The 27,997-nt window shown below is 40.0% G+C and overlaps 1 protein-coding gene across 2 annotated transcripts; it reads right to left on the reverse strand.

The window, feature by feature from the left end:
- Window positions 1–37: 37 nt before the first annotated feature.
- Window positions 38–27,839, reverse strand: LOC149134937 (uncharacterized). 2 transcript variants are annotated; one of them, XM_089353417.1, is made up of 6 exons: window positions 27,600–27,839; window positions 27,244–27,259; window positions 15,558–15,636; window positions 6,245–6,379; window positions 3,201–3,348; window positions 38–200 (listed from the first exon to the last, which is right to left on the reverse strand). In XM_089353417.1, exons 1-5 carry the CDS (start codon window positions 27,662–27,664, stop codon window positions 3,206–3,208), a joined length of 438 nt encoding a protein of 145 aa, XP_089209543.1. In that variant the 5' UTR covers window positions 27,665–27,839; the 3' UTR covers window positions 38–200; window positions 3,201–3,205. The 2 variants fall into 2 exon arrangements, with proteins under 2 accessions (XP_089209543.1, XP_089209544.1); XM_089353418.1 differs by lacking the exon at window positions 27,244–27,259 and having other exon boundaries at window positions 27,600–27,822.
- Between the last annotated feature and the right edge of the window lie 158 nt (window positions 27,840–27,997).

Consider the following 27,997-nt stretch of genomic DNA (forward strand, 5'->3'; position numbering starts at 1 on the left):
TGGATACATAGGAAAGACAAAACAAGAAGCTGCAGGGTTGGATCAGTAATTAGTTTATTACATTATTTCTCAATCGTAGTTCAGTGATGATTATATAACAATAATTAAATCTTAACCCGGTATAATTATTTCCTTCTTTATCAGTTCATAGTAAACTGGTTTGACTTTGGCTTCGGTTTCCGATTGGCAAATCTGTCTTTCTATAAAAACGTAGATACACAAAACTGTTATAAAGCGGAAACAAATATTAACAAATAAAATTGCGTAGCGAAGTTAATTATAAGGTTATAAATTTTATTCTGATATAATATCCAGGGTACGGTGAATAAACTGCCGTCTAAATTAGACAAAAATGAAAATAACTCTGACATCTCATTTTAACAGATATATTTACCAAAATTACATAAAAATATATATTGAAATACTAAAGAGTAAATTTCTTCAATAAAAAAAAAAACCCGCCATTGGCTTGAACCATAGCCTCCAGATGACTTCGGCATCTCCTGCAACTTTTCTGGACCGTCTCCGTGTTTACGTTGGGGAATACTGCCATAATCCTTGCCTTTGGTTCATTTCTGATGTTACGAGGAGTTTTGTGGGTCTCTCGTTTAACTGTGCCCCACATGTAATAAGCAATAAGGTTTCTGCCTGGGGAGTTAGGTGGCCAGATGTTAGGGGTGGAATGGTCGCAGAAATTTTCTGACAACCATGAACGGATTCTACTGCTTGTGTGGCATGGTGTAGAATCCTGTTGCCATACGTAGGAACTTTCAGTAGCTACCCTTTTGACCCAGGGCTGCACTACCTCCTTCAGGCACTTGATGTGGGCGAAAGGGTTGAGTCTGAGGTCGTTTGGGAAGATGAATGCAAGCACAATATCGCCATCACTTGTGATCGTTCCAGACACCATGATGTTGAGTGGATATTTAATTTTTATCAATCTCGGTACATATCACTCTCATATTGCTCTGTCTTCCGATTCACACGCAAATACTCTGAAATGGTCGTGTTGGAGCTTCCGGCGCGGCTAGTACAGCATGGAGCACAGCAAGCAGAATAGCATGTCGATTCCTAATTTCTGGCAGAGTGAATTGCGTCATGGTGCTGTTCTTCTCGCAGAGGTTGCTGTCTAGTCGACAAAATCCGAAACAAACGATGCGTATGCGCGAAATTAAAAATGTAAAATGTCGATGATTTACCTCCCTCCGTACCCTGTCTGTCTATCTATCTATCTATCTATCTATCTATCTATCTATCTATCTATCTATCTATCTATCTTGAACATGTGAATACTGTTAAAAGAAAGGATTCGAAGAATTAGTCTTATATTATGACCCTCAGAGATATTGATGAATTTTCTGGAAATGACCATTCAGCACCAGTGTGTAGAGTACTCTTGTCTGCATAACATTCCCGCAGATACGACAAATATTTATGGAATATGCATGGAATATCCGTGCGCAAGTTTAGTTTCCTATCATGAATCGATCAAAAAGAATTTAGATAAATTCGGTAGAAAGAATCTTTGTATAAATTCGTCAAATATATGCATAAGAAAGCGCCCGCCCGCCCATCACTTGACAACGGATATTGGTGTCTATATGTCCACGGAAATTAGTGTTTAGGCAAACAAGATCAATAGAATATGTACTTGATTTACAAATATTAAGTCCTGGGTTAGGGTTAGGGTTAGGGTAGGGCTAGGGTTAGGGTTAGTGTTAGGGTTAGGGCTACGGTTAGGGTTAAGGTGGTGCTCCAGCACCGCCGCAGTCCAATGACTAAGACAAATAAAGGAATAAAAGAATAAATACCATATATATTATATGTTTGTGTATGTGTGTGCATATGTATATATATATATAAGTATATATCTATCTATCTATCTATCCATCTATCTATATATATATATTTCCAAGGTTTCAAATTTGTATATTTAAAAACGATAGAGACTTCCAACACGCTCGATTTTTATTCCATTTATTTAATTATTTATCATTCGATGTCAACATTTTTGTGCTCAACTCTATCCAGCGACTGATCCGTTGGATGTCTGATGTTTGGTACTTCCTCAGGAATGGCTTCCATTAGAACAAATGACCCAAAATTAGATCCTTAAGGAATCTAATCAATGATCCTTTGGGGTGAAGTCTTATGCTATATTGGTAACGATTACAAAATTTACTGGAAAATTATGTATATATATATATATATATATATATATATATATATATAAATATATATATGCATATACATATACATATATATATATATATATATATATATATATATATATATATGCATATACATATACATATATATATATATATATATATATATATATATATATATATATGCATATATATATATATATATATATATATATATATATATACACACATATATAGATATATATATATACATATATAGATATGTATATATATACATATATATATATATATATATATATATATATATATATATATATATACATATATATATATATATGGGAGAATATACAAAAAATAACAACAGACGAGGACAGGTGGTGTAAATAACAAAAGTATATATTAGTATGACGCTCGGGAATACGGAAAGTCTTTGACGTTTCGAGCTACGCTCTTCAACAGAAAGAATACGGAGACAAGGAGAAAAACACGGAGAAAAAAAATTGAATAGTGTTCAGTCAACGGTCAATGTATATATATATATGTGTGTGTGTGTGTGTGTGTGTGTGCGTGTGTGCGTGTGTGTGTGTGTGCGTGCGTGTGTGTGTGTGTGTGTGTATATACATATATATATATATAACGTGTTTGTGTGTTTGTTTGTTCTATATTTTGTCCGTGTATTCGGTTTCCCACAAAGGAAACCGATGGAATAAGAACCACATTTAAAAATAGATAAATACATTTGTCTATTTGTTTAGGTAATCCATTTAAGTGGCCGTAATCATAGTTAGCTTAACTTGACATGGGCTTCCCTGAAAAAGAAACAGACACGTTTTAAATTGAAAAAGAAATAAGCGATTTTAATAGTTCTATCATTCAACTGGAAATGCTAAGATTTGTACTTTCACATCTAAATTAGAGCTAACTGGAGTAAAATTTAGAACTGAAAGGGAAGTGTTACAAGCATAACGCAGCTGTGATATGGAGAAAATGAACTGTATGAGTTAAATCAAATAGCTTAAAAAATATACTCACAGACGTTAACATAATCCGGCATATTCTACCGTGGTTATAATTTTTGAATCTCCCTGATATTTGCAGGTGTAATTCCAGCATTTGTCATCACTTATGGTCACATAAGATGTGTCTATCTTAGAACATACGGCATTAATCAACCGACAATCTGTTGATAAAATGATGAATGTATTGATTATGCTATTAAAATTTTTCTACCACATAATTATGCCTATACTGGCACAAGACTTTGGCAAAATGTCAACAATTTCAGGGGAGCCTGTAAGTCGATTTCAATGATTCTAATTTTTAACCGGTACTTATTTTATCGACCTGGAAGTGATCGAATGCAAAATCAACCTCGGAGAAGTTTGAATTCGAGTCAGAAAGCCAGTAAAATTTCCAGTAAGCAAAAATGCCTGGCGTGCTATCTATTTTACCCACTCATGATTTCAGTTAGTGATATTCTGATATGGTATATATGTTTATTTAACGTAACTTATTATGCACTTTTGATATTAACTTCATATTCCTAAAATCGGAATAGAGTAAAGTATTTGTTTGTATAGTTTGTACCTCGTTTTTAAGGACAGGTAGAAGACATTTCAGTTTCTTTATACACCAGTAGAATGAAAGGTTATTTCGAAGCATCATATTCGGTTCCATGAGTGAAACTGGTTGCGACGTCGAGGTTTCCAGTGGTGCGTCCTTAACGTAGTTCTGAGGGAGCTTCAGAATGTGATAAGACTGATTTCTTGAAGTACAGTTACGACTCATTTTTGCTAGTTGAATGCACTGCGGCAACGCGAATTAACATGTCTTGTTCAAGAACAAAACGCACTGACAAGAATCGAACTCATGACCGCGAGCCGAATACCGTAACCAGTAAGCCATGCGCCTTCACACCTTATGAAAGTTATCATTGAGTGAACCTACTCAACACCTTAATGTGTCCTCAATGTTGCTTGAACAAAATGCTACGGATTAAACCACGCTAGATAATGTTACTGACTATTGTTCTCATATGATTTGTTTATGTGTTTGGGTAGGTTGCGGACATGATGACAAAACTGAATGTTATCTTGACTAAAGTTTAATGTAACAGCGAAGAATAGAGGTGCTGCGCATCACATTTATGGAAGTAACTCGGGTATATTTTTGTGCTTATTTCGGTTGAGGAGTTGCCGTTTATAGGCATTCTTATTAGTATGAGAGTATGTATGAATACGTGGACTTAGCTTTCATTTATAAATTGTGTGTGTGGGACCACAGTTTGTACAATAGTATCGTTATACTTTTGGTTGTAACGTATACACGCACACACATATATATATATATGTATATCTGTACCACTATACTGTTACTCTATTCAGAATAAAAGAAAAAAAAACCTATTTGACCCATATACCTAGGGTTGTAATTCCTCAACATTAATTCCTCAACATTTTGGTAGTAGTAAAATGACCTGATACTACTCTGACCAGTGAAACTTTTACATTCTAATACATTTTATAGCCTTGTCCATGCATACTGCTTACACCTTCCCTCTCTTTAGAAGTAATTGTCCCTTTGCTATCACCACTAGATAAGAAACAATAAAATCTGAGACAGTTAAAACTTTTGTCTAGAATCAATTACTAGCCTGATAGACTCGGCTATGTCAAGATGGATTTATGTATTCTTCCTCACATTTGGATTTTTATGTATTCTCTCTCCCACTTAGATTTGAAATGTTGCCACATTTATAATATGTCTTTTCTACAGTAATTTTCTGCATTTTCGTGCAGCTGAAAATTGCTCTTCATATTGCATTTAATGTAATGCTCGCATTACTTAAATAAATTGGAGTAGCATGAAACGTGCGTACTGCAATCACCTTTGAAATCCGTGTTGCTTATTTTTTTATTTTGATCACCTATCCTTTTAGGATACGATATTCGGGTGCCTACGCATAAGTACCATGTTCAACCTTGAATCTATTTATATGTATATATATATATATATATATACCAAAGTAATCACATAAACGTGAAAGAATGTGGGAAAAAATAGTACTCGAACACCGGAGGTAGAGTAATATGCTTTACTACTGAAGCTGCAAAACCATCGCAAATGTATCACAAAATGCTGCTACTCAGAGTTTCACGTTCCCATTCGTTGGGAAGTTGGAATCCAGAATGGAACAAGAATTTAGGTTAGACGTATAATTTATATTATGATGTACTTTACATTGACAGATACACGTTTGAATTTCATTGGTTGTGTCAACTAACGGTTTAAAAACAAACTGTAAATATGAATAAAAAAAGTAATAAAAACAATTAAAATTAAAAGTTGTTGTATAAAATGGGAAAAAGAACTTAAATCAAAAAGAAATTTCTTGTTTAAAAAGAAAGCATACATTTCCAGAGTAAATTAGTTAATGATATATATATGTTTAATTAAGATAAATATAAGTCTGTTTTTTTTTTAAAGAAAACTATCCCTTGAATTTGGGAAAGCTCGTAGATATTGATAATCACAGTGACAGAATACTTTTTCTACAAACAACTCATACACAAACACACACATACACACATGCAAATACAAGAATATACACATAGGCATATATACAAAAAGACATGTTATATATACATATATATACAAACAGTAAAGTTTAATTTAGTGGGATATAAGTTCAGAATGTAAAGATCCGGAAGAAATGCCGCTAAGCATTTTGTTCGACGTGCTAACGATTCTACCAGCCAACCAGAATCGTTAGTGCGCCTGCAAAAAGGCTTTGCAATATTTAGACACATTTGTTTAAGCGCTGAGATCTGTTGGATATTTGTTTTCGTCAGTTCAGTTCAATAAACTAAAGATCCGCTGTTTACTGGGTTAGATATAATCGTCTGTGTGTTGGGGTACATCAGCCTCACAGTTAACGTTGGTCAATAAGTAAGACTTACTGAACAAAGCTTATCGCATTCAAAACAAAGCAAAGCAAATATAAACTTTCATTGGGATTTTGATACATCAAAACACGTAGTGAATAGAGGAAACGAAAGATTTCTTTATCAACTTACACTCTCTTATTTCAACTGCTTTCCAACGACCGCAAACACGTTTGCATTGTTTCCGAGAACACTTTCGGGGCCACTTTTCCAACCATGTATGTCCCTCACCACGGCATATGTTCCCGTAGTAACAACCTTTACACCCTAAATAAAAATACATATATTATAGTAATATCTACCCAGCAGTTTTGTACAGTGGATATTTTCTAAGGTAGTTTTATTATAAACTAGAAGAAGGTAAAAATGGTTCCAATAATATCCAACTGAAATCATATCCTTTACTTACTTCTAATTCATATATGAAATTCAGTCGGATCATTTATCTCCTTTCCCACTCCTGTGGGAAAGGAGATAAATGATCCGAAGTGTGGGGAGTATAGTGATACCAGTTTAATAATACGTTCTTCTACAAACGTTTCTCCTACCTGCGTGCTTTTGGCAGACAAAAAAGATTTGGTGTGAAGGGGTAAATCGCATCCAGGTTTCGGTATAAGCGTAATTTGGTTGCTAAAATTTGTGAACGCTAAAAAATAAAACTAATAAAACTAATAATAATAATAATAATTAAATCGTTTTATTGGCCACAAGGGCTAATATCAATTAAAAACATATAAGGACAAAGACAGGACGAAGGTTACAAAAGGTTTTGTCCGAAAAGGTAGGAAAGTTCGTCTAAACAGAGGAAGAAAACGGAGAAAGATATAATAAATAAATAGATAAATAAATAGATAAATAAATAAGTAGAACTCCCAAAGGGGGAGGCGCTTCGAAAAAGGAAAGTCTACACGTGGAAAAACCCATAAAACCACGGAAGCCTGGTCAGAAAAAATAAGAAAGGGGTATAAAGCCCTTTCTCCTTTTACATTACCTTTTTTTTTTCTCTTTTTTTTTTTTTACAAGTGTATTCTCAGAATTGGTCCGTTTATACTGGCCATTCTTCCAACAGTCACCCATCTTTCAACGAATTTGCTATGAGACAGCACTTCCCTCTCTACTCTCATCTTCCTTTTCAAGTGGAACTTGAAAAAGTTGATGAGGCCTTGGCCAAAGAGGAAAGTGTCTGTCTTTAGCCCTTTCAAACGGGTCCACCATATCACCTCTTTCGCTACAGCCACTAGGCATAGGAAAATTGCCTTGCCCTCCTGGTTAAAGGAGGTCGGCGGGTCAATTCTGACGATGGATCCAGCTGATAGCCGGATCCGTCCTACACGTGACAGTAGCTGTTCGATATAGACCCACAGGTCAGCAATGCTCGGGCACTGGACGAGTGCGTGCAGAACGGTTTCGTCGTCCTGAGAGCACCTCGGGCAGGCCCGGTTGACGGCACTTCCATGTCGGTAGAGTTTATCTCGAACAGGTAGCGCACCTCGGTAGCACTGCCAGGCGAGGGACCTTTGGAAATTATCCATGGGCCCCGGCCCGAAAGTTCTCCTGAACAGACTGCTTAGCTGATTATCCTCGACGCCTAGAGTTTCCCCGAGAACGTCGTCGCACTTTTCTCCCACTAACCCTCTATAGAACGCTAGAGTGGAGCTACTACCGATCGCACTGCCCGCCTGACTGAGGGCGGTGAGAGCTTGGCGGCACTCGAGGTGCCAAGCGCCCTTTCTCGGTCTACGTTTGATCCAGGATTGCAGCTCTGTTAAAGAAACGAGCTGCGGAAAATCGCGTCTGACGAAAGGCGACCACACCTGTTCACCGTCCACGAAACGCTTGAGATGTCGTAACCTGAGCGCATGTTTGCGCATCAGCAACCACGGCATGCCGAGGCCTCCGTTCAGCGGCTGTTGACAGCAGATGGAGCGCCTGACCAGTGGTACCTGACCCTTCCACAAAAAGTTGAAGAGCAAGCGTACTATCTTGGTTAACCAGCGGTCGGGACAAGGGACGACGGTCAAACGGTAATAGATGACGGATGCGATGTACGCATTCGCCACCTCCGCTCGACCTTTCAAAGAGAGCTCCCTCTCAGCCCATTTCTGGGTGAGGTTGGCCACCCTGTTCGTCACTTCTTCCCAGTTTTTCTCCAACTGCAGGTCCGGACCGAACCAGACCCCGAGCAGTTTAACGGGTCCGTCTGTCCAGCACCCTACGACGCTGTTGGACGGCATGGACTTGCCCCTGCAGGTGCCTAGTTGCAAGCCCACTGACTTTTCCGCGTTAATTTTCGCACCTGTCACCGCTTCATACTCGTTTAGTGTCTCGCCAATCAGGTCAATATGCCTGTGGCTCGACACCATCACGGTGACGTCGTCGGCATATGCAGACACGCTCCTTCCACATCCCAGATCACGCAGGACGCCCCTCAAAGCCTCCAACTTCCGCAGTAATAGCTCGAGAGTCAATACATACAGAAGGGAGGAGAGAGGACACCCTTGGCGAACCGAACGCGAGATGTTGAACAGTTCCGATAGATGGCCGTTCACCCGTATGACCGAGCAGATGCCGCTGTATAAAGCAGCTATCAACCCGCGGAAGACCGGACCGAAGCCAGCTGCCTTGAGAACAGCTGCCAGGTATCGATGGTCGACCCTATCGAAGGCTTTAGACTGATCTAAATTGATCAAAGCCCCACCCGCGCCAGCTTCGTTACCCACCCTCTCTATGATGTAGCGCATGAGATGGAGGTTGTCGTGGATAGACCTGGTCGGCACAGCGCATGTCTGCGCCTTGTCGATCAGTTTGCCCACGACAGGTTACACTCTCTTGGCTAGCACCTTGGCCAAGATCTTCAACTCTGTGTTGAGCAGAGTGATGGGCCTAAAGTTCCCTATAATGTCCCCCTTGTTTGGGTCCTTTCTTAGCAAAGCCACCACTCCTCGACAAACAAAAGCAGGAATTCTCCCGTTTTGTTGCCAGTTGCAGTAGACGTTTGCCAAGACGCCCGCAAACAAGTCTGGCATTGACGTATAAAGCTCGTAAGGCAGACCATCCAAACCCGGCGATCTACCTCTCGTGCAGCCTTTCATCGCTTCCTGTACTTCCCAGGCAGATATGGGTCCTTCGCAGCACTCGGCCTCGCTGGTCGAGAGTTGCGGCAGGCCGTCTAGGTACACACCGAAGTCTGTTTTGTCGTCCGTCCTACCGTCGTCCCGAACAATTGAGCAAAGTGCTGCTGAAAGGCTGAACACATCTGCTTCGGTTCCGAAATCTCGCAGTCGTTCTGGTCCACTAAAGACCGAATGGTCGCTCTGTTCCCACGCTTCGCCTCAACCACGCGGGCCCATCGAGCGGCCTTAGTCCCCTCCCCGCTTACCGAAAGTGCTTTAGCTCTGACAACGCAGCCTTCATGCTTGGCATCAAAGTGTTGGTCGAGGGCCACTTCGCTGCTAACACGTCGGTTGCGATGCCTGTCCTAAGAGTCTCGTCTAGTTTGTTAACTAAATCCCGCTCTGTTTTCTTACGTTCTACAGCTAGAGCCTTACTAAACCTAATTGATTCTGCTCTAATTGCCCGCTTCAGAGCGAACCACCAGTTGTTGTTGATGATTGCCCCGGTTAAAGCCCTCTTAACTAATAAACTAATCCGGTCTCTGTAGGCTTTGCACGCCGTTATTGACGTGTTTAGCTTCCAGTAACCGGGGCCTTGTCTATGGAGCCTATCTAAGTCGACCGTACAGATCACGAATTTGTGGTCCGTGTAGCCGACTATGTTGAATTGTGGACACCCTATGCTATCCTTATCCGCTGGCCTACAGAAAAATCTATCTAAGTACGATCTAGACGACCCGATGCGATTAGTCCAAGTCCACATTGGCACATTCGGGTTGTCTAGTCGATACCTGTCGGACAGCTGAAAGCGTTTGAGCAGGTTGGCGAGGCTCTTGCATCCCCCTTTCCTATTAGATGCTCCCGCACCCACCCTATCGATACGTTCGTCTAGGACAGCGTTCCAGTCCCCAACTAGCACTAAAGTGCGAGAAGTACCTAGGAAAACCTCCAGACGTTTGAAATAATCCGACTGCCCTGCTCCTGTCGGAGCGTAGGCAGCCAGTAGTCTGAAAGCAGCGCCATCACTACTATCGACGTCCAGGACCACCAACTTACCTTCCGGATCCAGGAAGACTGCCCTTATTTCCGAAATAGCACCGCAGTACCTCCACCGCCCGCTCCCGGCCGACATGGAGATAGAAAAATCTCGTACCCGCCAAAAAGGGCTGCGAGTTCCTGCGGGTTGGAGAGCCTGGTTTCGCTAATGGCTGCTACATCTACAGTGTAAGACCTCAGGTTGTTCAACAGGTGACCTTGTTTCCAAGGCGACCCGAGGCCTCTCACATTTATGCTTCCGATTCTGAGAATTACTATTATTATTATTGTTCAAGCGGATGGATGTGTCTCTCGAAGCTCTGTAAGTTGTTGCCGTTTTTACCCGGAAATCTTTTGAAATCTGTTTTGACTAGGTTCTTTCGGAGCTAGTCGGTTAGGCGAGATTTCCCCCATTTAGGGGTGAATTCTTCGTTTGAAAAACTTCCATTTTCACATTTCACACGTATCATATCTGAAAAATGTCGGAAAAAAAATAACAAGCTGTTCTCTTCTCTCTGCATCACTCCCCTACAAAAAGAATGACGGGTCAAGTCTTTTTTCACCCCGCCCAGTTAATGCCATAAAAGGCAAAATGTCAGTGAAAAGAGCAGCCAGCTGTTCTCTTCTCTCTGCATCACTCCCCGACAAAAAGAATGACAGGTCAAGTCACATTCCACCCGACCCAGCTGACGCCATAGTGGACAGTGTTCCTGATTCAGGTCTGTTTAACAGACTCTCTGCTGCTGACTTCTCAGCTCTCACCTCCACCATTGCTTCTACACCGGAGAGGGAGGAGGAAAAAAAAAGAACAAGAAAACAAAGTAAACAACACCAGCAACAGCACCAAGACCACAACCAGTAGCCATTGTAACGGTTTCGCCTCCGCAGCTAAGCAGAGCTCAGAAGAAATCCAAGTGACAATGGCAGAAATAAAAAAATGCCAAGGAATTGTTAAGAAGGGGTGGCAATAATGTCTTCCTTAACACTCCACAAGCATTAATACAAGCAACGAAAAGAAAAACAATAGTATACAAGGTATTCAATACAAAATATCAAAAGATGGAGTATGCTACCCACAGAGATTGGAGATAGCTCTAAAGCCGATATGGGGCCAAAAAAGCTTCGTAACCAAAGGGAGGCGCTTTGGAACAGTTAAAGGCGGAAGAATTATTACTCGTGCCGACATACCTTGGTCGACGTGTGACAGAAATAAAAATAATAATAATAATAATAATAATAATAATAATAATAACAACAACACTATGTACAAATCCAAATATATTGTACCCTCGGCATAACACCTACATCAACTTCTAACTTGTTGTCTCTTGAGGTATCTGGGTGAGACTTGGATCCAACTTGTACAAATGCAAATCAAAAGTCAAACATAAAATAATAATAATAATAAAAGGGATATATTCACAGACACGACAGAGCTGGGACTTACATACACTGGAAGCTATGCCAACACTATGGAATAACAACAACAAAAAAAGATGGTATAGGCACACCCCAGGAAAGGTCACAGAAAACGAGAAAGCAACCATACTATGGGATATGCCACTACACACAGATAGAGAAATTAAGGCCAAGTAGTTCGAACTAATCTGGTCTTCCTGATCAGAAAATGCGATCTTTCGAAACTCCTTTCACCACCCCTTCGGAAAAAAATTCCCCACAAATTTCTTTATAGTCGTAATCTATGCTGTTTGAAAGGTATTTGTGTAAAATTTCCTTAAATGATATCCATTTTCCTGAAAGTTACGAGGGAAAAAACTCGAATCTTGTGAATTTTTCAAAACTCCTCTCCCCATCCCTTCGGAAATATTCCTTCTCATACCTCACAACTCTCTATTTACTCTGAATCCACGTCATCTAAGTAGTATTTGTGGAACATTTTGTTAAAATGTATCCAATTTGTCTGGAAGTTATGAGGCAACAAATTCGTGTGCGTTGTTTATGCAGTTTTGTTTGTGTATACTTGCGTGCGAGTTTGTCTGTAATTTAATACGGCCAAATCGGCACAAAATGGGAAAATACTCTGAAAGAAAGTACGCCTGAAATGGGAAGGAGAAACGGAATAAAACAAGTTTCGCGTAAATCGGAACATGGATCCCCAATGTTTGCTTGACCTATTTATATAAAATTGAAAGTGATGCTTCTTTAGAAAGAAAGAGAGAGAGAGAGAGAGAGAGAGAGAGAGAGAGAGAGAGAGATAGAGTGAGAGAGAGAGAGGAGAGGGAGAGTGAGGGTGAAAGAGAGAAACAAATTGGAAAGGAAGGTGCAGGGGGAAGAGAGGAGGATAGAGTGGGAAATAGTGAAGGTAGAGAAGAGAAAAGGAAGTAGAGTATTTTGGGGGTTTGCAGAGGTAGAGAAAATGTTTGAGAGGGACGGGGAGGTAAAGAAGGTGTGGCTTTTATATCAATGTGGTCAAATTTGTTTGATTAGGATTCAATATGTTGTTTCTTTCCTTTTTAGTGACCTTTTGGGTGGGGAGGGAAAGCAATTTTTCTGATCAAGTAATCGAGGTTTTTAATTGGAAGACCAGATATTTTTTTTTTCTCATGGAACAATTATAATTACATTGCAAGGTCTTGCCTTCTTCTTTTGTATTGATTAATGTAAGGAGAAGAGAATATTTGCATGGATGTTTTTGATTAAAATTCCAGTTGTTGTTTTCGATTTAGCCGTGTAAAGGTATGTTTTTGAAATATAGTTCCATTGCATTTTGGAATTTGGGGTTGTTCTTTGAGCATTTATAGAAGGGGAAGATCTTGACTTTTACATCTCCACATATTTCCATATGTTTGTTCAGTGGAATTTTCCGTAGTTCTTCTTGCGAGATTTAGTGTCTGTGGATTCTTGTGCGTTGGGAAAAGGAATTATTGGTCTCACCAATATAATTTTCTTTGCATTTGGGAGAAGTAACGCAGTATATGAGATTTTGTGCCTTGCAGCTCATATTTGCATTTACGTTGAACGACAATCCACTCTTAAATTTTATGTGGGTGTCCCCATATATATATATTTGAAGTTGTTGTTCGTGTTGCATATTCCACATTCTGTTACGGAGAATTTTGTTTCATTCACTGATGTGAATTTTGCCACTGTGAGTTGTTTTAAAGGAATTTTCAGTCGTTTACTATTTCAGATGCAGCTTTTATCTATCAGAATTTCTCATTTTGGGGCTCTGTAAGAATATTTGGTAGGTTTGTATTACGTGGAAAATATTGGTTATTCCAGAGTTGTGTGTATTAATAAAGGGAATAGTATTTTCCTTGTTTTTTTTTTCTTTTGGAGTCCCTAGTTGTGTGATGTCAAATATCGTCGGTTTCGAGAATCTATTATTTACTAGGTTCACGGAGTAATTTTGTTCTTGTAGGATGTTTTTGAGTTCATCAAGTCTAATTTGGCATATTTGTGGGTCAAACGCTCTGGTGCAGATACGTGTTGCATACTGTATGGGATGTTCCTTTTAATATGTGAGGGGTGGCAAGAGTAGAAAATCAAATATTGGTGTGTCTCCGTTTGTTTGTAAAATGTCTGCTGTAACAGCGGAGTTGTGTATTTTGATGTGAATGTCTAGGAATGGTAATTCCTTGTAGGTTGTTACTTTTGTAAGTTTGATAGATGGGTCAGTGTGTTGAGGAGGTCGTTGTGAAATGGTCTTTTAATCTATCCCCCAAAATGAAACAATCATCGAGGTAGCGCTTCCACTTCTTCACGATGTCTTCCTTGACGCTGTGATCACAGATTTTTCCTACTTACTCGTAAAGTTAACCTTCTAGGTAACCCATGACTAGGTTGGCATATGAAGGTGCAAATTTCGTAGCCGTGCCCTCTATCTGTCGGTATATCTTATTATTAAGACTGAAGGTGTTTTCTTCTAGTACTAGACGTGTGGCTTTGGTAATGAAGTCTGTTCTGAAATGTTCATCTATACATCTTCTGTGTTTGTCTACCCAGTTCGACTGCTTCCTGGCCTAAGCTATGAAGTATGTTGTTATAGACTTTAATGACATTAAAACTTGCAAGTATACCTTCCAGGACAGTAGTTAGGATATGCTTGAGTAAGTCCATGCTATCTCGTATATAGCTGGGTATTAATGGGCATATATATATATATTTTTATATATATATATATATATATATATATATATATATATATATATATATATATATATATATATATATATATATATATATATATATATATATATATATATATAAATATATATAAATATACATATATATATATATGCCCATTAATACCCAGCTATATACGAGATAGCATGGACTTACTCAAGCATATCCTAACTACTGTATATATATATATATATATATGTATATGTATATATATATATATATATACACATATAAGTCGATATATGTATGTATATGTATGTACATTACATGTATGCATAAAAATAATTTGCTATCTTGATCATTGGACATTTTGCACATACACACGTATATATGTAGACATGTACGTGTATCTGTCTCTTCTGTATTTAATCAATTAACCCCTTCTTCTGGTGTGTATAGTGTATGCCTGCATGAACTGTACATATATATACATACATATATAGATATATATTTGTATATATAAATATATATATATATATATATATATATATATATATATGTAAATATATAAAAACAAAATGATAAAGAGAGCAAAGGTAAGGTTGAAGAAATTTATGGATAGAGTCTTACAGCTGTTTCTGGGAAGATCCAGTACTTCCCTTCATCGGAGACAGAAAAAATATAGTAAACTATTATTATATCCATAGGCGGATATTTTTAGTATTTTTAGTACTGGATCTTCCCAGAAACAGCTGTAAGACTCTATCCATAAATTTATTCAACCATACCTTTGCTCTCTTTATCTTTTTGTTTTTATATATTTACATATACACACGCTAATACACGACTTATAATACCCAATCCTGTTCATACAATGATTGGGGCAAACTAATTGGTATACAGCACTTACTCGATATTACCTGTATCCTCCGGGGTTTGGTTAAATCCAATACCCTCCTCAACCTTATATATATATATATATATATACGGATTCACATACCTATATCTATCTATCTATCTATCTATCTATTCATATTTACATACACGTGTATACGAATTGACAATTCGTGGCAATGGAGATCATATACCGGCAATTGTAACGCATTCAAAGTATGAAAAGACTGATTAGCTGAATAGAGGAAAAGATTTTGTGCTCAACTAATGCTCCAAATTTATTCATTCAGTATTTTGGTATATGATTGGCAACTTACGGTTAACGGTTACTGTCATAACAATTGTTATCGCAGTCATAAGCAGCACGCAAACAGGAAATAGTCGTGTCATATTGATCTGAAAGTACAAAAGTATTTTCACGGGATCGAAATAGTAACTGTTGTTAATTTCAAGGAAAAAGAGGAACAACGAAAGTAGATACGTGTGTGCATTTTATAGGTATACATGTGTGCTTGAATGTGAGTGTGCGTATGTTTGCATGTATGTATGCGTGTATAAAAGTTTATCTGCATATATATAAATATATATATAGGTGTGAGAAAGTTGGTTTGTGAAAGAACGTGGTTGGATGTATAAAAGATAAACAAGAGTGAAAAAACTACAGAAGGCTTGTGTTACATGGTTAAAGTATATATTTAAATTGTTATGTCAGAATATTGTTATAATATTTTGGGTATAGTAACATTGTACTCGGAGAAATAACCGGTTTTGTGTTGTCTTTTCAAATTTCTCTACTTGTATCGTAACATGTCTTCGCTCCAATGTATAAAATGGAGTTCTAGATAGGGGGAGGTAATAAGGGATTTTTCCGGTATAAGGGAGATAATTGAAATGTGGGAGGTGATAGATTTTGATTAATTTACCATGATTTGGTTTAGAGGGAATAGAATGTTAGGTTTTGTTCTATATATTTTTCTCTCAGTGAGGTGAATTTCCTTATTGAAAAGTGTTAGCAATGGTTAAGTTTGGGCTTATATTTTTCAATGATGGAGGTTTCCTTATTTAATCTAATTTGTGTTAGTGTTCCAATGGTACATTGATAGAATGGAAAGATTATAAATTGTGGTAGCATTTGTTTTGCGCATTTCTCAATATGTTCACTAAAGGGTATCATTCTGTACTCTGGGAATGCAATCTGCTGTCGATGCAGAGTGCATCTGCGTCTGAGCGATAATCCGGTGGACCCTATGTAGTGTTCGTGGCAGCCCGAGCATCTTATGACATAAATAAGGTTAAAAGAGAGAACAAAGTGTATGTACGCTGCTACAAATATATCTCGACTGATGAAAGAAAACTCCGAATGACCTCTTCTTGTTTTCTTTGTATCGTCTGTCTGGAGGTTTTGCGTTCTTGTCCCGTTTTGTATTATACATATATACATATATAATTAATTCAATAATAGGATAAAATCTTTTACAAGAATTTATCAAGTAGCTAGCGTGAAAAAACCTCATAAGGGAAAAATCATTTAGAAGATTGTTTATCCCTATATATCTATGTAAACGGCAGGCTTTTTTGGAATTGCATCTCGGTACATACATACATATATATACATACACATAAGCATGCATAAAAATACTGTAAGATGTGTTACGCGTGTTCCTTTTGTTTGCCTTTACATAGACCTATGGAAGAGTTTAAAGGTGCGATAGAACCTATGACAACATCTAGAAAAGCTTCGTGTTATTTATTAAGTAATTGTGGTGAATTATGCATTAATATTTGGAAGGCTTCTTTTAGGCACAGCTCGCAAGTGGATCATTTACCATGGTATAGGACCCTAGAATCTATTCTGGCCTATGATTTTCTATATGTTACCTTTGTATTTATAAAATGGTGCATATGGTTGGTTAGGGAGGTATATCACTCCAAGCCTTTATGATGTTGATTGGATGTATGACTTTTATCACTCTCGATACATGTCTTCAGATTACACTGTACTCAGACTGTACTCAGACTATACTCAGACCCAAACCCTCTAAGATGTGCGTATTGAAGTTTTCAGCGTGAATGCTAAGTAGTACAAGAAAGTCGTTTCCAAATGTCTGGCAGAGTGAATTGCGTCATGGTGTTGTTTTCTCACAGACAGTGCCCAACTAACACTACTATACTATATAGTCGACAAAATAGGAAAAAACAATGCACGTGCGTAAAATTAAAAATATCAAATAGCGACAACGTACCCATCACACGCTGTGTATATTTAAACACACACATATACATGAGGTGTGATCAATGAATACCCGGACTGTTGCCATAGTAACGAGGCTAAGACACACAGTGTGAAGTCTCTTGGTACAGATTGAAAGCTTCTATGCATTCCACCTCATAAACAGGAGTTACACCACAGTCATTTTGTGATCTTTGCTACCCTGGTATCTATTAACCAATTTATTTTGTCCGAGTTATTTATTAATTAGGAGAAAATAAATACATATAATAATATATATATGTATATATATATATATATATATATATATATATATATATATATATATATATGAAAGAAGGTTTGAAAATGCACTTATTTAAAAAAAATATTTATTTACTTAACCGGTTTCACTTTTTTAGAAAAAGATTATCAAAAGTCTTTGAGAATAATAAAAAATGTTAAAAGACAGTCTGAGTATTAAAATGCATATATGCATTCTTTGATGATAAAATATATTTAAAGTATAAAGCTTTGTATGAACTTTGTAGTGTTACATACTGATTGTCATATTAAGGTGAAATTGTTAAAAACAGAGAACGGGCCAAGGCAATTGCTACCCATGACCTGCGAAAACCGAAACACATACACGGCACGTTAAATAGTCTCCCATATCTCTCAACACACAATCCTAGAAATGCAGAAGCTTACACAATAATATACAAAAACATCCCACTACTGAATCAAGACCCACGTCTAAAAAGAGTACTCGCAACCCATAAAATAATAAAAAGTAAAAGACAACCCAAATCCCTAAAAAACCTACTCACGAATGCAAAATTGCCCAACACAAGCCCACCACCTACTGTCAAAAAATGTGGTCGTTCCAACTGCAGGACCTGCATCCACCTCATGGAAGGAACAACATACAGATTCCAGTCGGGACACACTTTTGTCATAAAAAATAACTTCACCTGCGCATCAAAAAATTTACTTTATGCCATAAGGTGTGAAGGGTGCCACAAAGAATACATAGGGCAAACGAGCCTTACTCTCAGAGAAAGGATGACAGTCCACCGCCAACAATTGAGGGATCCCACCACAAGACAGATACCACTCAGTGGGCATTTAGATCTGTGTGCACAAAACAAGTCTCCCAAATTCCTAGTTTTCCCATTATACCAATGCTCAGACAACACCACTGACCAAACACGAATAAATAAGGAAAATAATCTTATTCAAAAATACAGACCACAGCTCAACATACTCTAACATAAGCCTCCTCCCCAGGTGCACGCCCAAAACAAAGACACACAGATACGCAAAATCACACACATCAATACAATGCAAACCTCCGACACGAACACACTTACACACATATATACACACACACACAATCACAGTATCTCCACACCAGAGCACAAACCCACATACATTTCAAGAAAGAACACATGCGCATATATATACTTACAATACAATTGTAGCAACCACAACCAACACCCATACACACATATGTAAACAGGTACATGCACACACCTACACACCACTCCGGCAACCACAAATCATATTCACACACGCATATTTGCATACATATGTACACACATATACAAACACCATACGCCTGTTCCCCAGTAAAAATGTCACATACACACTCAAAAGAAAAACACACACAATACAATCCCAACAATCACAACAAACACCCACAAGCACACATGCACAGAAGCATGCACACACAATGACACACCTCCCCGACAAATACAAGCCACATAGACGCACTCACACAAACACACGCACACGTATACACACATATACTGTACTAACAATACAAACAAAACTAATCACTCACAATTACAGCGCACACACACATGTACACATATACACCAGGAAACTACACAAACCATACCCACGTACACACACATACAAACGCATACCCAGTACCAACATACACGGAACACACATGCACACACATACACCTCACCTGGATAAACCCAACGTACAAGGACACCTAATAAATGCAACACACACATACATGCTCACACACACATACACCCTCATGCACACACATACAGTTGCTCCCTCACACACACACGCACCACAATGACAACTCAAACACAAACATACTTAGAGACACACACAAACTCACGTACACACATATAACACCCCCACCAACACACAACACAAATAAACATACGTACACATACAGACATACACATACATATGAACCATCACACACACATACGGTTGCTTACACACACACACACACACACCACAATGGGTATTTAAAACAACACACTCACTCAGACACAGAGAGAGACACACACACACTCACGTATACACACACTCCCACATTCACACAAAACACTCCCACGCACACACACAGATGCACACATACATACACACACAGACGCACACACATGTACACACCCTCACACATACATACGGTTGCGCTCTCTCTCACACACACACATCACAAGGACGATTAAAACAACACATACATACTCAGAAAAATAGATATACGCACAGTCTCACGTACACACACCTAACATCCCCACCGACACAAAAACACACACAAACACACATACACACGCACTCACAAACGCACTCACGCACACACACGAACAAACACATATACACATACACACACACAACACCCTAACAAATATTAATCACACACATACACACTCACACAAACGTGCACACACATACACACACCATCCTACCATAGATAAAAAAACACACACATACTCATATACACATGCCACACACGCACACATACAGACATAGGCATACACATACATATGAACCATCACACACATACGTTTGCTTACACACACACACACACACACATACCACAAGGTATTTAAAACAACACACCCACTCAGACAGAGAGACACACACACACTCCCACACTCACACAAAACACTCCCACGCACACACACAGATGCACACATACATACACACACATACGCACACATACATACGGTTGCTCTCACACACACACACACACCACAAAGACTATCAAAACAACACATACACACTCAGACAAAGAGATATACGCACAGTCTCACGTACACACACCTAACATCCCCACCGACACAAAAAACACTCAAACACACACTCATATACACATTCCACAATAAACTCTGGGACCAATAAAAACGGCACACACACACACACACACACACACACACACACACACACACCCACACCCACACACACGGACACAAACACACATATATACACACACATAGAGATGTGCACAGAACCAGTCCCAAAAACCAGTGAACCATGACAGACTGTCACAGACCAACCAAAAATAAAAAAAATCTTCTTTAACTCTTCTTCCCTCCCACCCCAGCTAGCCAGTCATACTGTCTCTTAAGACAGTAAAACATTCCTTCAATATACACAAGAGAAAAAGGCCAGGTCAGTTCCTTCTCAATTTTATTCGATTGTCAAAGAATATGTATGAGAATATGTATACGTATATGTATTTTTCCATATGTGTATTTTCATACACTGTTTTTAACACTGTTTTTAACAATTTCACCTTAATATGACAATCAGTATGTAACACTACAAAGTTCATACAAAGCTTTATACTTTAAATATATTTTATCATCAAAGAATGTATATATGCATTTTAATACTCAGACTGTTTTTTAACATTTTTTATTATTCTCAAAGACTTTTGATAATCTTTTTCTAAAAAAGTGAAACCGGTTAAGTAAATAAATATTTTTTAAAAATAAGTGCATTTTCAAACCTTCTTTCATATATATTTCCACTCGTACGGTATTCCACAACTTTACTTTATTATATATATATATATATATATATATATATATATACATAGATGTATGTATATTTACATATATATACACACATATATATATATAGGTATAGATAGTTTGCTAGGTAGATAAATGGATAGATAGATAGATAGATAACTTTCTTTTATTAGCCACACAGGGCTGCACACAGAGGGGACAAATACAACTGTAGAGCTTTTCTTTAAGAAAAAAAAAGAAAAAAAAATCCGATCAAAAGGGATCGGTAGGGGCAAAAAAAAAAAAGGGGTATCGTATATCACAGAAAATATCAATTGCGTAAAATGGGGTAACATTAGGTTTATCCATGGAGAGAAAAGCCTACGGAAAAGACCATGGTAACCTGAGCAGGGAATAGACACATGAGAGTGAAGTGCTCTCTCTCTCTCTCTCCCTTTTTTTTTTTTTTTCTCGATTTATAGGATCATGCTCAAAGAGGTATCGTCACTCGCACGCACCATCTTTGCTACATTCACCCACCTTTTAATGAAACTTTCACGAGACAAAAACTGTCTCTCTATTCTCACCTTCCTTTACAAGTGATACTTGAAAAAGTTGATGAGCGATTGGCCAGAGAGGTAAGTTTTCGTCTCTAATCCTTTCGCTCGGGTCCACCACACACATTGTTTCACCATGGCCACCAGTATGATGAACACTGCCTTGCCTTCCCTGTTGAGGGACGGTGGTGGAGCAATTTGCACGATAGACTCGGCTGACAGGCGGACTCGTCCCACACGTGACAGCAGCCGTTCGACATAAGCCCACAGGTCGGAAATCTTTGGACACTGCACGAGTGCGTGCAGAACGGTTTCGTCGCTCTGACCGCATCTCGGGCATGTCGGTCCGGTGTGTCTCGAACCGTGTCTGTAAAGCTTATCCTGAACGGGTAATGCTTCTCGATAGCACTGCCAGGCCAGGGATCTCTGGTGGTTGTCCATAGGTCCCGGCCTGAAAGTTGTCCTGAACAGGCGGGTCAGGTGTTCCTCGTCGACGCCCAGATTCTGCCCGAGATCGTCGTCGCACCTCCCCTCCACTAATCCTCTATAGAACGCTTTTGTGGAATCAAAGTTGCACAAGATTGGTCCCGGACGGCAGAGTTGCTTGAGAGCAACGCGACACTCGCGGTGCCATTCGCCGAGGCTAGGTCTCTGTTTAATCCACGACTGCAGTTCGGCTAAGGAGACGAGCTGCGGGAAAGCGCGCCGCACAAACGGCGACCACACCTGTTCACCGTCGTCTAGGAAGCGCCGGAGATGTCGCAGTCTCAGCGCATGTCTGCGCATCATCAACCACGGCATACCCAGTCCTCCATTTAGCGGCTGTTGACAGCAAATGGATCGCCTAACCATCGGAACGCTTCCCTTCCACAAGAAGCGGAAGAGTATGCGTTCCAGTTTGGTGATGGTAGGGTCGGGACAAGGCACGACAGTCAGACGGTATTCGATGACGGATGCAATGTACGCGTTCGCCACCTCCGCCCGACCTTTTAGGGATAGCTTCCTCTCGGCCCATTGCCGGGTGAGAGTGACCACCCTAGTCGTTATTTCGCTCCAGTTCTTCTCCACTTGGAGGTCCGGACCGAACCAGACTCCGAGCAATTTAACCGGCCCGTCTGTCCAGCGTCCCATAGTGGAGACGCTGTTAGACGGCATGGGCTTGCTTCTCAAGGTGCCGAGCCGCAAGCCCACTGACTTATCCAGGTTAATTTTTGCTCCCGTTACCGCTTCGTATTCTTTTAGTCTCTCGCCGACCAGCTCGATGTGCTTTTGGCTCGACACTACGACGGTGACGTCGTCCGCGTATGCAGACACTTCGTCCCACATCCCAGCTCTCGTGGGATGCCTCTCAGCGTCGCCAGCTTCCGCAGTAGAGGCTCAAGAGTCAATACATACAGAAGGGCCGAGAGGGGAATCCTTGACGAACCGAACGCATGATGCCGAAAGGTCTGGATAGATGACCGTTTACGCAAACTACCGAGCGGATGCCGCTGTATAAGGCAGCGATCCAACCGCGGAAGACGGGACCGAAACTAGCCGCTATGAGGACGGCTTCCAAGTAGTGATGGTCTACCCTATCGAAAGCTTTTGATTGATCCAAATTGATCAGCGCCCCACCCATGCCAGGTTCCTTAACTACCCTGTCCATGATGTAGCGGATCAGATGGAGGTTGTCATGGATACTCCTACTCGGCACGGCGCACGTCTGCGCCCTGTCGACTAGTTTCTCGATGACAAGCGCCAACCTCTCGGCTAACACTTTGGCCAAAATTTTCAAATCTGCGTTGAGCAGAGTGATGGGCCGAAAATTATCTATGATGTTCCCCTTGTTTGGGTCTTTCTTTAGTAGTGCCACTGCTCCTAGCTTTACAAAGACGGGGATGCTCCCGTTTTGCTGCCAGTTGCAGTAGACAGCTGCCAAGACGCCTCCAAACAAGTCTGGCATATGACAATAAAGTTCGTAGGGCAGACCATCCAAGCCTGGCGACTTGTCTCCCTTACAGCCTGCCATCGCATCCCGTACGTCCGCGGCTGTGATGGGTCTTTCACAACACTCCGCCTCTCTTGCTGAGAGTCGTGGCAGGCCATGCAGGTAGGCACTAAAGTCTACTCTGCGTTCTGACCCACCAGTTGTCTCGAACAGTCGGGCAAACTGCTGTTGAAAGGCCTCGCACATCCTTTCAGGCTCGAGTAATTCGCGCCCTTCTTCATTTGTCAGAGACCTAATGGTGGCTCTGTTGCCTCGTTGCGCCTCCGCTACTCGGGCCTCTCGGGCCGCTCCAACTCCCTCGTCCCTCAGAGCACGCATCCTAGCTCTGACAACACATCCTTCGTGTTTGGCGTTGAAATGTTGGTCGAGGGCCAACCTCGCTGCCACTACGTTGGACGCGATGCCAGTACTAAGTGCCTCTTCTAATTTTTTAACTAGGTCTCCCTCTATTCTATTTCGGTCTAACGCTAGGGCCTTACTGTACCTAACCGATTCTGACTTGATCACTTTTTTGAGGGCATACCACCATCTGTTGTTGATGATGGCACCCGTTAAAGCTCTCTTAACTAAAGTGCTAATCCGGTCCCTGTAAGCCTGGTGTGCCGTGCACGACGCGTTCAGCTTCCAGTAACCGGGACCCTGTTTATGTGTCTAATCTAAGTCAAGCGTACAAGTCACAAATTTGTGATCTGTGTAGCTGACTATGTGGAATTGTGGACAACCTACTCTATCCTTATCCACTATCCTACAGAATACCCTATTTAAGTACGATCTGGACGACCCGATGCGGTTACTCCATGTCCACATTGGCACATTCGGGTGGTCCAGTCGATACCTGTCAGACAGGTGGAAACGTCTGAGCAGGTCTTTGAGGCTTTTGCATCCCTTTCTATTGCTATCGCTGCCTGCGTAATCTAGATGCGTGTCCAGGGTAGCGTTCCAATCCCCCACTAGAAGTAAAGGTCGAGATGTTCCCAAGAAAACCTCTAGACGTCGATAGAAATCTGGCCGGCCTGTTAAAGACGGTGCATAAACTGCTATCAGTCGAAAAGCACACCCATTGCTGCCGTCGACATCCAAGACGACCAGCCTACCCTCCGGGTCTAGGAAAATTGCTTTTACTTTGAGGTCCAAACTCTTCCGAAGAAGCACCGCGGGGCCTCCTCCACCCATTCGCGGCAGACACGGAGAAAAATAAATGTTGAAATGTCTGCCGAACATGTGCTGGAGGGCCCGCGGGCTGTGGAGTCTGGTCTCGCTGATGGCTATGACATGCATATTTTGTGACTTGATATCGTTTAACAGATACCCTTGTTTCCAAGGCGACTCCAAGCCACGTACATTTATACTGCCTATTTTGAGCATGATTCTATCAAAATTTGTGTTTTACACACGAAAGGAGAGAGAGAGTTACTTACTGTCCGAATGTTCTTGGTTCTTCGCCTCACAGTCTTCTCTCAGAAGGTCTTTGTACAGTTTTTTAGATGAATATTTCTGGTATCTCCCTACTGCATCCGGGTAGAGAGATTTCAGTGTATTGTATGTGCTACGTGTTACGTGTATGATTTTGATGTGTTGTGGTGGTGTTGTTCGTGGGTGATTGCTTGTTTTCGTGTCATTTTCTGTTATGTTAGTGTTTGACCTAATGAATTTCATTAGGTCTAGATTGTTTGTGTTTATCGCTGTCAACATTGTTGTGGGGTTCTGTGTTGGTGCGTTTGTGTTGGTGTTTTTGTTTTCTGTGGATGTGTTGGTTTCGGGGCTGGTAAAGCTCCCCGCTTTGTTTGTTTGTTTTTACGTTCTTTTTTTTCCTCTTTTTCTTCTTCCCCCCGTGGCCACTTGCCAATCCTCTGTGTCATCTTCATCTGACGACATGTCGGAGGAATCGGAGGGTGGGAGGGGAAGGGTGTTGGGGTCTATTTTTGTGTGGGTTGATTTTGTTGTTGGTGGTGTTGGTGCTGTTTCGTGACAGTTGGGATGTGGTGTTTGGGTTTTTGGGGGTGGGGTGGGAGTCTTTTTCGTGTTCCCTTCTTGTGGGGTTGTTGTTGTTGTTGGTGGTGATGATGGTGCTGATTCTGTTCTTGGTGGTACTGGTGGTGTTGTTGTTTGGTTCGGCTGTGTTGCTGGCTGCTGACGATTCTCCATTTCGTTGTACAGCTGCTTGACCAGTTGTGCATATGGCGGTGTAGGCAGTAATGCTGTTTTTTCTGGTGCTTTTGGTCTTCTTGTGGTTGTTGTTGTTGTTGTTGTCTTTCTTGGTATTGTTGACGTTGTTGTTGCCTTTGCTTCTGGGCTACTGGGCATGTGTTTCGAAGGTGAGTTTTGCTACTACAAACGTAGCAAACTGGCCTTCTGCCTTCGACGGAAACATGGAAACTTGAATCCTCAGTTAATTGGATTCTATGTGGAATTTTCTCGTAGTTTGCTGGATCAACTTGTACCAGGAGTTGAAATTCCTGGCCAATCCAGTTTTCATTGTACACGGCAGATGCTTCTAAAATGTTTATTTCCTCCTCTATGCCGAGACATATGGCAGATACGAGCCATTCTTCCTCAATTTCAGGAGGCACATTCGAAATTTTTATTTTCGTAACCCTACGACCAAGGTACGTAGGGATCATGAGCAGGTTCTCATGTTGTAATGACTTTGTGGAGAGGTCCTTGGCTCGCTGCTCGCTGTCGAGTCTTACTTCTATTGTTGCGAACTTTATTCCTCTCGTTATGTAAGTTTTATAAGACCATAGTGGCTTTAAGCATCTCTCAACCTTTTCTTGAGTGAAGTTTTCCAGTGTCTTTGTCTTTAAATTAATGGTTCTGTAGATGATAGTTTTTTTATCTATGTTTATTTTAAAGTCCGCAGATGTTTGAAGATGGACTGTAACGTCCTTTTTACTTAGCATGCTTTTGCATGCGAGTAATTCCTCTTTCGATATATTCAAAATTCTTTTTCTGGGCCTTCAAAGCCTCGGCAAAGTTCGTGTTTGTTGTGGTGGTGGTGGCGGTAGTGGTGGTATCAGTGGTGAGGACAGTGGTGAGGACATTTGTGTCCTTGCTGTTGCTGTTGTTGTTGTTGTTGTTTTTGTTGTTGTTTTCACTGGTGACGGTGGCAGGCAAGACTGCTGTAGCAGCAGAGTTTTTACACGTGATGGTGGTAGTGATGGTGGTTGAGGCAGCAGCAGTAGATTCACAATCATTGCTCTTCTCCACCACCTGTCTGCGTTCATGCGGAACGGCATTAAGTTCTTTCGCCTCTGGTATTAGAGGCGGGAAATCGGCCTTGTATACCATAGCCATATTCGTTTTACAGAATATGGCTAGGAACGAGGAAGATGTTTTTGAATTTTTGGAAATAAGGCTCTAAATAGAGCTATTTCCGATTTGAAAAATATATACTCACGAAGTATTTTGTGTAATACACAACTTATACAAAATTTAAAAACAAAACAGTTCTTTTAAGAGGTGAAAAATGCAACTTACATGGGAGCCGATGTGTCTACCGTCCGTCCATGATGAGATAGATAAATAGATAGATAGATAGATAGATAGATAGATAGATAGATAGATAGAAATACACAGCTATATATTCTTATACAGAAACAGAGAAAATGCAATTAGTCTAAATATAAACCTTATATATTCTGCTCTTTACCAACAAAATCAAATCAACATACTGCCAGTAACTTTATATTAGACGCGTTTTTCATGAATTATAAGGAGACACTGACGAACAAATTCAGTTGTTAAAATCATATTTAAGTTATAATGCAAGACAATCATGTAAACATTTCATACAAATTCCATAAAAATTAAAATATTTTTAAAAGTTCACTTACGTATACCAACAGGAAAAAGCTGTGAAGAAATTTGAAAGAATGACGAATGCGAAAACGATGCGCATCTATAACGAATATAACATCTCCAGTCTTTGTGAACAGCTGGTGATGATATATCTCAGTCCCAAACCTGAATCGGGTAATAACGACATTTTATAAAATACTACCTGACAACTATAGACTTTTTATGGCTCGTAGAGAAGTGGAAACAATGGTTTCTTCTTCTGCACCTGAACTAAAAAAAAAAAAACAACTTTGCACCGATCCACACAGCATAAAGGATAACATCGTAGATAAATCGATCGAGAGATAGACAGTTATGCACATATAGAAACTATGTCAGTTTTTAGAAGAAATATGTTTGAAAGCTTTAATTTCTTTTCAAATTCAATGTTTTT

The sequence above is a fragment of the Octopus bimaculoides genome, chromosome 6 (assembly GCF_046866305.1).
Source record: "Octopus bimaculoides isolate indiv1 chromosome 6, ASM4686630v1, whole genome shotgun sequence".
NCBI lineage: Eukaryota > Metazoa > Mollusca > Cephalopoda > Octopoda > Octopodidae > Octopus > Octopus bimaculoides.